This window comes from Vidua chalybeata, chromosome 3 (assembly GCF_026979565.1).
Source record: "Vidua chalybeata isolate OUT-0048 chromosome 3, bVidCha1 merged haplotype, whole genome shotgun sequence".
NCBI classification, from domain to species: Eukaryota; Metazoa; Chordata; class Aves; order Passeriformes; family Viduidae; genus Vidua; species Vidua chalybeata.
The window spans coordinates 30,956,609-30,969,916 of NC_071532.1; the positions used below are offsets into that span (position 1 = coordinate 30,956,609).

The 13,308-nt window shown below is 43.0% G+C and overlaps 1 protein-coding gene across 2 annotated transcripts in view; it reads left to right on the forward strand.

Moving 5' to 3' along the window:
* RHOQ (ras homolog family member Q) overlaps positions 1–13,308 on the forward strand; it is a 22,472-nt gene continuing 9,164 nt past the window's right edge. For both annotated transcript variants that reach the window (XM_053939288.1, XM_053939289.1), the window contains exons 1-2: positions 1–199; positions 356–414. In XM_053939288.1, coding sequence (XP_053795263.1) covers positions 58–199; positions 356–414 — 201 coding nt within the window. In that variant the 5' untranslated portion in view covers positions 1–57. The remainder of the gene's footprint in view (positions 200–355; positions 415–13,308) is intronic.

Below are 13,308 nucleotides of genomic sequence, written 5' to 3' on the forward strand. Positions count from 1 at the left end.
CCGAGGGGCCCGGCTCGGCGGGGCGCGCCCGCGGGGCCATGAGGGCGGGCTCCGGCCATGGCCCATGGCAGCGCGGCGGTCATGCTGAAGTGCGTGGTGGTGGGGGACGGCGCCGTGGGCAAGACGTGCCTGCTGATGAGCTACGCCAACGACGCCTTCCCCGAGGAGTACGTGCCCACCGTCTTCGACCACTACGCAGGTGAGCGGGCGGGGGGTCCCGCTACCGCTGGGAGCGGCAGCCGCTTTCTCCCCTCCCTCCTCCCTCCATCCCCTGGCCTGGCCCTGCCGGGGGGGCCGGCAGAGGGGTCGGCCGGGCTTGCCCCCCCTCACCCGCCGTGTTTCTCTCCCCTCGCAGTCAGCGTTACCGTCGGGGGCAAGCAGTACCTGCTGGGGCTGTACGACACCGCCGGCCAGGTGAGTGCCGAGCGCTGCCCGCGGATCCTCGGCCCCGTCCCCCCGCCCGCCGGCGATCCCGGCGCTGAAGTTATTCGCAGGGCTGTGGTCCGGGCTGGGCGGTTCAGAGGCGGGTTGGTGGGGGTGGGGGGACGATTGATAAAATCCGGCTTTAAAAGAAAACCATCGATCCAACCTCGATTCCCGAGGGCGGGCAGGCGGAGACGGGCTTTATTTTTAGCGGTGCTGGGGCCGAGGCGCCACGGCATCGCCCGGCGCTGGGGTGGGGGGATGCCCGGCGCCTGCGGGGCAGTGCTCCGGGCCAGGCATGGCCACTGGCCAGATCCCCCTTCTCCGGGGTTCCGACCCTCTCGCCGGCCTTCAGGTGAAGAAATGTGCCCCGTTCAGCACAGAGGGCACACGCTGCCTCAGCCGCCTCGGGTCGGATGGAGAGCCAGGCTGCCGCAGCTTGCCTTGGTTGTGGTTTACAGCACTCAAATAGCTACAAAGAGTTGTTCGAACTAAAGGTGGAAAATAATAACATGTAATTCTTAGCCACTGCCTTTGAGATAACCTGGGTTTCTTTTGCTGTCCCAGACAACTCAAGTGATTCGTTTGGTTAAGATCATTACAACCAGTTGTGAAAGATGCTGTGATGTCAGCATGGCTCTTAAGTAACTTTAATGATGGATAAAATACTGGATGTTTGGAGGGGTCACTGGTCTAGTGGTTTCTAAAGGGCTCCATGATTCAAATAATCTCTTCCTTAGCTTAACTTGCATGGTCTCCAGGGTTAGAGTACTTTCTGGGGATCCCTTATTTGAAACAGTTTGTGAAGAGCCTGACCCCAGGAGGTGCAGGCGTCTCTGAAGGAGGTGCAGAGCATATACGGAAATGCAGCATGGGTTTCTGTAAAGTCGTGTATTCCCTATATTAAACTTCTTCTTGCAGCGTGAGCAAGCATGTGCTTTAGTCTCACATGACCTCAGACATGCTTCCTTGTTGTAAAGAGCAACTCGTAAGACAATCTCACTGAAGTTGCATAGATTAAAGCTGTAATTTTTAACCATGTTGTTCCTATACTTAATTGAACAACTGCTGCCTGAATTAGTGTACCTTTTCAGATCTGTATGTAGCCTTGAGTTAGGCAATCAGCATTTTACCAGTCTTATATATTTGTTAGGCCTGAAATCAGTAAAAAAATTAATTCCCTGAGAATTGTAGGAAACAGCGCCATTTCCAGAAAGCTGATACCCTGAAGGATGAGACTTTTCCCACAAAAACTGACTTCATGCTTGTCATCTCCCTGATATAAACACAAGCTAGTCAAATTTATGCCAGCTAAGTGCATTTCTTATTGCTATCATAGCAGAATATTACTATTTTTGAATAGTAATTAGTTCAGAACACAGCTTTAAAATGTTGCTTAAGTAGGTTGCAAAGTGAGGATCTAGTGCTCAGACAAAGCATTTGGTTAGTGTGCAACTAATATATTTTTTTTTATAATGAGCACTGGAAAGTGTGAAAGTGAGCCTAGCACTGCTGTACATATGCACGGTTTATTTGGGGATGCTGTCTCAAACTGCATGTTCTGGGCTTGTTGCTATTAATGTACATGTTGTTAGCTCTGTGTAACCTTAACTAAGGTGGCTTTGTGGTACCCCACTCTGCCTGAATGTGCTGACTGCAAACACAGGTGACCTTTGGCCTCCTCAAAAGTCAGTAGGGTAAACTGGCCAGTTTACAACAAACAGCAAATGAAGGTGTTCCTGTTACACTAAGAAAAACTTTTCCGTGTGAAGCTGTATATAGAGATTTTTTTTCCAATTTCTGAGAAGCTGAAATCCTCATTTTGAATTCCAGGGCAGTTTTTGAGGCACCTAGAAATAGATCTTGTTGACCTGATTCAAAGGACCCTCAGTTCACACAGTGTTTTAATGAGGCTACCTTTACAGATGTATCTGGTCTTGGCAAAACTCCCCTTTTAGTCAGATCTGTGGTATTAATAAAATCTTTACTACTACCCCCATCCCACTTGAGCATGTTTGGGGAATTGGTGCATGTCAGAGACTGCCCACAGGAGCCCCATCCCAACATCCGGTACAACTAAAGAAGGGAGTCTGTATCAAGATGCCAGCCCAGCAACATCATTTAGTTAAAAGCTGCTTTGTCAGAGCAGCTGACAAGCCTGTCTTCCCAAAGCTACACAATAATAGAAAACTTACATTAAAGCTTAAATATATATATATAGTAAAGAGCAGAAAAGACATGAGTTGATGATGTCTTCTCTGTGTTGGGGAAACAGCATGCTGTACCTGGTACATGGCTACTGCTTCCCCAGCCTTACATATGGATTGGATACATTGCTGCCCAAAGCTGGGATTTCTATGCCAGCACACATCAGTGCTTTTGTCTCTAATTCTATCACCCCCAAATAATTTTACTGTAAAATACTGGCCCGATAGTATAGTTTTATAAAACTTGGCAGTGTGTGATCACTCTGGTATCTAAGCAGTTCACAATCATCAGCATGTTTATACTTCCAGCCCTGGACAAAGTAAATAGGTACAGATTTCTACAGATTTCAGTTCAGGGGGAAGAGGGGTGAAGAGGGTTAATGAAAGTTCAGATAGTGACTAACTATCCATGCAGAAAGCCCATAGCAGAAGAAAGATTAAAGATAAGATTTTGATTCATCGCTGGTGCACAGCAGGCTCTCACCCTGAAATACTGGCTTATCAGTGTGTGGGTCTCTTTAACTTGTGTGGTTATGTATTTAGCAACTTGTGACAGACTTTGCTTTGGCAGAGGAGTTGCAAGCTTTTGATTTCATCCAGTACTCATTTCCAGCTTGCTTCCTCACAACACACACAGGATCACATGTAGTAACTATAACGATGACATAAGGCCTCATATCTTCATGAGTTTAAAGTAGGCTGAAAATAAATCTATTAAAATCTCATTTTTTCCCTGGTAATATATATAGCAAGGAAAAATGCCACTAGTGGTTCACAGAAGTTCAGTTTACACACAGGCCTTTGAGTGTGTGTGAGTTCAAGAAGGCTTTTCTCTGGCTGAAAATACAGAGGCCCTGGTTCAGCAGAGAATAGCCACTACAGCTGCTGGGCTGTGGAGGCTCTGAGAGCCCATTTGGGTTTGCAGCTGTGGAGGCAGCCTCTGATATCAGGGAGGCGGGTGGGAATTTGGTGCCATTCCTTCAGCAATTCCTCCCAGAGGTGGAGCTAGCAGCTCCTTTTAGCCTTGCTGCGTGTACTGGGTGGGTTTAGAGCAGGTCTTGGTTTCCCTGGAAGATGAGAACTGTGGAACCCACCTACACTGAAGACACATCAATGCACTGAAGTTTAAACATGAGATGCTTCTGATACTGATGTTTGGAGGCCTCTGACTTTGCAGCAGCCTCTTCTGGGAGACTGTGTGTCAATACTGCTCTTCATTGAACAGGGGTACATGGCAATATCAGCTTGGGAAGAGAACCATGGCTTCATCAGGGGTCTGTTAAGATCACCATGTCAGAGTGGTTTTGAACTGCTGGCAAGTGATTATCATTTTGCTCTTCCAAGATATTAGAAGTAATACTGCCAGCTCTCAAGATGTTAACATTTTTGGAGGAATGTCTACAAGCACTAACAAAGCGGTGGCACATGTCCTGTTGCTATATCCCAAGTGGTCGGAATAAGTGGTAGGACACAGAGGAGTTGCCTTTTGGGGATTTTGCTCTATATTCAAGGTTGTTTAAAATGACAGTTGGAGTCTATCCTTCTGCCAGTTTCTTTTGGTGTAGGATTTTAATCCATGGTGTCCCTTTCTCCCAGGGTGTGCTGACCACATACAGGGGGAAATCTTGCTCTGCTCCTGTGTCTTTGCTGTAAAGGATGGTTGGTATCTAGAGGAAGGATGGGGAGTCTGCAGTAGCAGAGCCTGTACTGCTTGTGTTACTCTGGGAAGAAAGATGCTGAGGCATGGCATGGCTGTTTGGTGCAGATTTGGCAGCAAGCCAGCATCTGGGCAGAGCAGGGTATGGTGAATCCTACTATGGTGCAGCGCCTCATAATAACATTTATATCTCTCAGCATCACTTACTGTTGATACTAGCGGGGCCTGGTTGGACAAAGCTGAGGTGAACTGTGTTCCTTGGTTCTCTGCTTTTATATCTCTGCCCTAAACACCCTAAAATACAGGGTCTGATACAATGAAGCTCTTGGTGCCTTCTCACCTGTCCCAAGAACAGTACCATAAACCATGGTATTGACAAGCACAGAATAATCCACTTCTTTGCACATCTCAGCTCAGATGGTCACACTGGTTGCAGCCACAGCTATCTCAATTCAGATACACTGATTTTTTTGGTTGTAACAGAAGACCTGATGCTAAAGCAATTTTATGTTTAAGTTGGTCAGGCTGCTGAAGTGTATAAAGCTAACTCAGTTATTAGGGAGATGAGTGTCTGCATTAAGGAGAGGTGTAAAAACAAATGGTTATAAATGTGAAGGTGTCTGTGTGTGAGGTGTGGTTATTAAAATGGATAGTTCCCAAACCTGTGGTGGTTGCTGTAAATAAATAGCAGTAATCTTTATACTCCTTGCTGGTTCTGGTCTAGCCCTAGGTACCACTTCAGTATCTTACTGAGAAGAGAGGCAGCTGCTGGTCTGTTGCAAAATAGAAATGTTCCTCCTCAGAGCACACTGCTCCTTCTGAGTTGCCCCTACCAGGCAGCTGTAGCTCCAAATGTCAGCCTGGAGTGAAGCAGTCTCACACAATGCAAAGCCTGCCACCCTTTACTGCAGAAGTGTAAACACCAAGACCTCCAACATAATTTTGGCAGATCTAGATCTAAACATGAAATGTTAGTAACTAACATCCTGTCCCCTTTCTGCCCCCACCCTGCCCCCGTGCCTCCCTCCTCCCACATGCATTTTCCCCTCGCTCCCATGTCCCAGCCGAGCTGGCAGCTGGCACTGAGAAGCTGTGAGCTCATGAGCTCACTCCCAGCCCAGCGTGCTGGCCTATGAATAGCTCAGCCTCTGCTGAAGCTGCTCTATGCCTCAGGATGTTGCCAGCCACGAAGATTTAACAACTGGATGTATGCAGATAAAATAAAAGCATGCCTAGATCCTCGATTCTCCCTTTGGAATTTAAGTTATTCAGTGTAAGAGGAGGTGAAGTGCCTGAGCTGACAATATCTGTTTAGAGCTCTCTAGATAAGTATTTAAGCAAAGACAGGCTTTCTCTTTAAAAGGAAAAGGACTTATATCTTCAGATTGGTTATTAAAAATGGCCTTGCAACAATAATACTGTCAGTGCAAAGCCTGCATCTAAACGCCTCTTCATGAGCTGTGACTCATGCTTTGAAAGCACGGCAGCTTTCCTAGAAGGATAGGTAAGTACTGTTATCACCAGATGGGGAGTTGTGGAACGGGAGATGGTGTTCTGAGTTCCCAGAAGCATCCACTAGATAGATGTTGGAAACTCAAGACAGTTACGTTTCATTTTCAGAGTGCCAAAAGCCCCACAGTACTTCTGAATAGTGACACTGAGTTATGTTAAAATCAAATCTAAGGGATGCATTTGAAAAAGTAGATCCAGAATATCTTTGCCACTTTAACAGCAAGTTAATGGCAGACCAAAATAAAGAATACAAAGCAAACCAAGTTTGACAGGTTCTCTGAAATTTCAATTTTTGGTATGTTAAAAGCACATTTTTATGAAGACTACTGACCTAGGATGGACCCTTTGCTAAACACTGATTACATGGCCAAGTAAAAAGCCCTTTTTTCCCAGGTTAAGAGTCAGCAGATATCCTTTAGTTTGTGACAGAGTGCTGTCTGAATTTTACGAATTTTCAATTTCTTTGAGGCACAGTGGCATCTTACCATGCTAGCTAAACATGACCAACTAAAAAGGCAACACTGAATTCAAATAGTTACTGTTCTTCCAGCACATTGTTATTGCGTATCCTCTTTACTTGCCCAGTTCATTTTAAAATGGTGTGTGCATCTGCACTCAGCTGAGTATCATATAATCTACAGCTGTGCTGCAGGAGGCAGGACTGATGGAATGGGACAACTGGGTAAGGTAGCATGACTCTGGAATTTTTCTGCTAGAGAACATATGAGACCCTGGGAATTTTTGTCAGGTCCATACTTAGGCTTCACCATTTAATTCTGTTTTCTTTGCAAAGAACTCTACATATTTTGGTAAATAGGAGAAGTATAAAAAAATGCAGTTTTCATTTATAGCCTAACTCCTGATTCAGCCTCCAAACTACATCTTAAAAGAAAGTAAACAAAAATAGATGAGAGCACTGTCTCCATAGCACGGACCTGCAAAGTAAAAAGGGTGTGTTAGGGTCTGATCCTAAGTTCTGTGTTAGCTGGCACCCTACTGCTGATTTCAGTAAACTTTGTTACAATTCCTTTATTAAGAACACGTGGGGAAAATGGATGCAAAACCTATTTCAGCAAGGTTTGGTTTTTTTGGTTTTTTTTTCAGGTTAGTCCTGGGTATTCAAAATGATGAGCCAGCTCTTCCTACCCACATACACCACTTCCTAAGAAATCTAGGAAATTAAAATGGTTTTGCCCTTTGCTGTGTGTGGGTTTTCTTTAAATCTTTGGCCTTCATCTATCTTCACGTATCAACCTTTCTCTATATCTGTGGGGTACTAGAAATTAATCTTTCATTTAAACGTGAAAAGGATGTGCTTCTTCTTTATAGAGACTCCAGGAACCTGGTAATTAGGAAGTAATATAAAGCACATGGATTCAAAATCCTGCAGTTCTATTGTGAATTATAAACTTCAACATCTCAAAAATGGATGCTTTGGGGCAGATCTTCAGGCCTTTTTTTTTAAGCCTCCAAATTAGCAGTTGCATTTGTAACAAAATTGCTCCTCCTCTAATGAGAAAAAATGCAAAATAAGGACACAGAGGAGAAGAACTGTACCTTTTTACTGCTCTGTTCTGTGGTTTTGGAAGCAGTCTATTTCTTTGAATTGGTGATTGGGTGAGTTGTGTTAAGAAAAATGTCTGAATGCTACGTGACACTTTCAGCAGTTCCAAAGAGGTTGTGTCATTTGACACTTTACAGTTACTGTCCCAGTCTGTTTTAATCCTGTTACATGCTGCATCTGTGCTGTGGCACGTGTGCAATAATTCTTTGCTATGCCAGGCACTTACTGGTGTGCACATAAAAATGCAGGTGGTAGCATTATTCTCCAGAGCAAAGCAACATCTGTCAGCATCCTAGGTGAGTATATTGCTTCACATGAATAAAACACAGATTCAGAGTACCTCAGGCAGCTTGTGCTCTAAATTAGATGTAGTCACAAATGCTTTACGATCATCATTATGACTTAATGCTACTTCCTTGTTGGTCCGATTTCCAGTTGGGATTTGGTGTTGGAGTCAACAAGGGATGGATGCCAGGTGTGACCGGGGATGCATCTTTAGTTATGACCAACAGATAGGCCAGCCACGGGGAGTGAGATGGCTTAAAAATTCCTCACTTAAGAAAAACTGCCTACGGTTTTTCAATTGCCTTAACATCTGCTAAGTGTTTTATCACATTTTTCAGTGGCAGCTTTTAGCCCTAGCAAATGGGACTTGATATAAAACAAGGTGCAGAAGACTCTTAGGAACTCCTTTCTTTCCAGAAACTCTTTCACTGTGATATGTTAATTAAAGGGGCACATGATGGCCTTGGCACTCTCCTGAGAAAGTTGTGTGATGGGAACTAATCTTGAGGAGGCAGTAAAGCTGTAATCTTCTATGTGTTCCTCAATACTGGTCTAAAGAATGTGCTTTTGGGGTTTATTTGTAAAAGGTGGAAGGGAATGGGACACCTAACTGATCAGTCTTGTTTGTCTGATCAGTCTTTATACAGGTAGCAAATTAAAAGACATATCTGATATTATATGGATAACTGTATTAAACCAACTCTGCCCTGTAGGCTGTTTGCCTGTGAGAACAGGTCATATTCTTCTGTAAAAATAAAGTCAGAGAACCCATCTTTCTAAAGAGCAAGTTCTGCAGAGGATCTGTCCAGATCTCCTGTGTCAGAGTGCATTTTATGTTTAACTTTAATTTGCTGTATCTGAAAGAACGGTAAATCCTGATTGTTCATGGCTGCAGACACAACAAGGTAAATCCCTTTCCTGGGGAAAATGGAAATCCAGTGTGAAAAGAATGCTGTTCATAAAGTCACTGACAGTAAGAAAGAAATGCACAGCAGGACTGAGATTTCTTATGGGCAAGGAGTAAAAGGGTTTGTCCATGCCAGCTACTCTGCCATTTCTTAGGAGCTCCATAGTGGGTAGACAACAGGTTTAGGTGAAGGTGTTCAAGTGAAACTGTGCCTGCAGTCAGTTGAATACATGTTCTGTTGATACAGATGCTGAAAAAATAAACCCTATAGAGAAAATTCAGGGACTTTCTCTTCTAGAAAACCAACCAGCAAGTTGAAGTTCTCACAGTGATGGAGAGAAGGGAGTGTGCTATTGAGACCATCTAGGAAAGCAGTTTAGCATCACCACATGGCAAGATGTAGCATTTGGACAGTACTGAATCCCATATTAAGGACAGGATCAAATCTGATCACTTAAAGGCAATTTTGTGTATAATTAAAAAAATATGCTGTCCTTCCTGTCTCTAATGATGTAAAATCCATCTTACTAGGCTCCATCTTCCAGCTAGTTATTTCTCTCCATCCAGAAAACCTTTTCAGACATATAAGCAGCTGCACAGTTCTCAAATATGCCAGGAGGAAAGTTTTGTTATTATAAAAAAAGGTAATTCACAAACCCTGGGCTTTTTCAATGTATAATTCATATGTCCTTTGAACAGTCCTCCTCACAGGAATTCAGAAATGGATTTAGATCAGTTTACTTCATTTTTAGAATACAATGGAAGAGCACTTACTCTGCATACTTGCAGCCTTTTCTATAAATTAAAAATAGATGCTGGGTCAAAACCAACAGCTTTTTGCACTCTCTGTGAAACCTGTGCAAATAAACCACAACAGGACAATTCTGCTTTCTTTAGCAATGCAAGCTGCATCCTCAGAAGCCTGTGAAGAGACAGGGTCTGTAGTGCACTTTTCCCCTGCAGCCAGGGAATAATCACTGCATCTTTCTTGTTTTGCATGTTCAAAAGCTAGGGGCTACAGATGTAGGCAACTGAAAAATCAAATGTAGTCATCAGCTTAGCAGAGCTTGGGTCATGGAATTGGATAAGCAGATGTTTTATGGCAATGCACTGTCAGTCCAAACTGCAGCTTTATGCCAAATGGTCCTGCATTAGTGGTGCCTTGTGAGTGGCAGTGCCAGGAAACCAGCATCCTGGGGGACACTCCACCCTCCTGCCTTGCAAAGGGTTACAGTGTTACACAGCCCAGACTGAAAAATTTGAAGAGTGTTTTTTAGCCAGGGAAGCAATTTGTGCTTGGCATGGGGCAGTACAGGCCACTTCCCTCTCTCTCCTCCCCCACCAAGTGTCTTGTAGAATCAGAAACCACAGGGTGATTCAGCAGAGTGAAGTCCGTTTCCTGGTGTGCTCTTGGAGTATACAGTTGCTTTCAAAACCTTCAGAGAGAAGCTTTGCCTGGTGCTTATGGTAAAGCTGTAGATCAGCCTTTAATTCCAAACAATTTGGGGGAGATGGCAAGATGTGTCCAGAGGTAGCTCTGAGTTGTTACTAAGTCCACATATGATCTACATCAGTCATTATGGTTCACTTGTCATGTTTTCCAAAATATTACAGGGGACCTTCTGAAACAGAAACTTATTTTCAGGGAGGAAAACTGAAAAATGCAGTCTTGAAGGACAGCTTTGAAATGAATTTTAAAAATTGAAATATGACAGTTTATAATAAGAGAGGACTTCTGACTCTTGTTACTATGAAGTGGTTAAAACTTAGACTTTTACCAGGGATTTTACTCTGCAAAACTCTGCCTCACTGAGCCCCTCTGAGCAGTAGTGATTACCCTTTGCTGCATGAAGGTTGGATTCCTTTAGCAACTCTGCCTGATGTCTATTTTTGGCTTCCCCTCTAAAAACAGATGGTTGGGAGTGAGAACCTCTCCTTTTGATTGCTGTTGTAAGCTGTGAAAGCAACAGATGGTTGCTAACACAGAGATCACAAATGCAGAGGTTTTGAGCTCCAGTTTTTCTTCCAGTGGTGCAAGCTTTATTTTGTTTCCCACCCACTCACTTTTACCTCTTGGAATAGAAATAGGTTTATCAAGGATGTGTCAGTAAAACAACTGAAAATGCATTGTTAAAATTTCATTCCTAAACTGCAAAACACATAAAATAATTTGTGGATATGATAGTCGGGTCAGAGAGCGAGAAAACGAGGTAAGTTTTCTCACAGCAGACTTGTGAGACTTTTAGGGAGTTGTAGAGAAACGATGATAGCTTGTTGTTGTAAAAAACCTGCAGGTGGTGTTTTTCTACTCTTTGTTTTTCTGTTCTTCTCAAGAATTGTTTGTGAGAAAAGTGTTTTTGTTAATTAGCCAACCAGGTAGAATGTGTCCAGTCAGTCTATAAAGAGGAGAGTTTTTCACATTAAAGCGGTTGTTGTGCAAACCAGCCTTCTTGGAGTCTGTGCCGCTTTCTTACTCAATAGCAACAAGAATTCATTACTTTGGTTCTGTCAGAACAAGATACTGAGTGTGGATTAAAACATGACACATCTTAGGCCCTTGCATCAATGTTAGTGACATATCAGAATTTGGTTTCTTCTATTTCCTTAAAGGAAATAAAAATCAACCAGACAGATCTAGGTTAACATTGTCTTCATGACTTGCAATGGCAGATCTGAGAGGCCTGGACTTCCTCAAAGGTCTTGGTCAAGGTATGGGAAGGTATTGGCGGCAAAAGACTAATTGCCTTTCATCTCTCCGAAGTGGACAGAGAGACCCTAATACCATTCCAGATGAGCAGGAGGCATGTGGTCTCACACTACTGACAGAGGGGTAAGGACCTCTGTCTCTGCATCCATCACTTCAACTCGAGCCGGGAGGAGCGTGATACCATAAATCGGGGGAGCTACAAGGTCTCTACATACAGAATCTCTGTATGTCTGCGCCTCTCATTTCAGCATCCTAATAAATATAAGGAAATAGTGCTTTTTGTGGGTCAAGAAGGTTGTCCAGAAATTATTATACTCCATTTTGTCTGAGTTTATTTCTTTTTTTAAATATTCCACTGCACATAAGCTGTGTACATCAAAGACTTTTGGAGTGCTTTGCAAAGACTAATGCATTATTAAGCTAGCAAACCCCTACAGATGGGAGGATGCAAACAGAGAGAGGATAATGATTTCCTCAGGACTACATACTGTGTCAGTGGCAGAATTTGGAATACAGTTTCCGTGGGTTTAGCTGTGTCTCAGCTGATATCCACAGAACTGGTCAAAAGTATCAGTTCAAAATCAAATGCATGACTTGAAACAGGACACTGTGTTCTGCTTTTGGTCTGAGCAAACCCATGAAATGAAGATTATTATAATGCTGTGGAATTGCAATACCATTCTTTAGTCTGCATACAAAAAGTTTCCCAAGACCTCTGTTTCTGAACAGATAAATGCTGGAAATAGCCAGATTTTGGACATGTTAGAGCAAATCCTCTTCATCATCCAAAATACAGTATTCAAATACAAGGCAGCAGAAAATCTCAGGCAGATTATTAAGTACTGCACATAGAAAAGGACACCTAAAGGACAGATTTTAAGGAACCAAGATAAAGGCAATGCTAGACATACCTTCAGCCTACCATAAGACGACATGGTAATTTTAAAGTCTGAATTTCCATTCTCCACTTCAAAAACAAAAGCCCCATTTGTAGTTGAGAACCCAAGTCTTTAGCTCCTTCATCTCATCTCCTTTTTCATGTCTACTGTGTACTGGCAGCTGTCCTGGGATTTCCACAGGAAACACTGTCCTGGGTTTCCACATGGATACTAGGGAAATTATGAACAGTCCTGCTGTGTCATGTCTTTTAGAGGGATCACAGCTCCATAGAACATTAATTAAGTCAACATTCTTGTGTTCAATTTTGCTTGAAGTTACTACAGCCCTCGTATTTTCTGTATTCACCTGCTTCAGCAAACAATTTTTTTTAACCTCTAGAGTATGTTGGAGAATGAGCTGTTTCACTATTATAGCGTCAAGTTTTTGAGACTTGGGCTGAGTATTTCAATCCTTGGGGGCTTTCTTGCCCATCTTATTCACATTCTTAAAATATTCTTACCCATATCCTTAAATATTTTTAAAGCCTAAATATATATGCAGTGCCTCCCCCAGTCAGATTGTCTAATTAGTTATAATTGCTGTATAGTGTGGTATGTCCATGTACTCAAATTAGAATTTATGTTGACTGGCTAGTATAATCAATTTTGCCATTGCATTTAATTGTAGAATAAATCACATTTATTTCCCTTATGCTAGATTCAGGAAATAAGTTATAGTTGAAACAGTAAGATTTTCCCAGACTTCTCTAATATTCAGTCTAAATTAATTTGGTATTTTAGATTCTTCTACCAATTGTAGCAGTTATGCTAGCCCAATACATCAGAGAAAGTTCACAGATTTTATTGCTGTTTCTGAGGGGCTGTTGGGAGGCAGAAGGAGTCTTTAAGCACAGATGGCCTACTAGATGCTGACGAAATTTAAGCAGAGGTTCTCCCAGGACGACTCAGGACCAGTCCAATCATGTGATGGGAGGCTTTGTTAGAACTACTGCCACTATTAGTATCAATGCACACCTAATGTTCAGAGCACAGACAAGGTTTAAAGGAGCACCTGAGAGTGCTGTCATGTTTCAAGCAGCAGGACTGGTGGGTATAGCCAAATTGTCTGATAATTTAAGGAAGCTTAAATGCAGTGAAGCCACTGCAG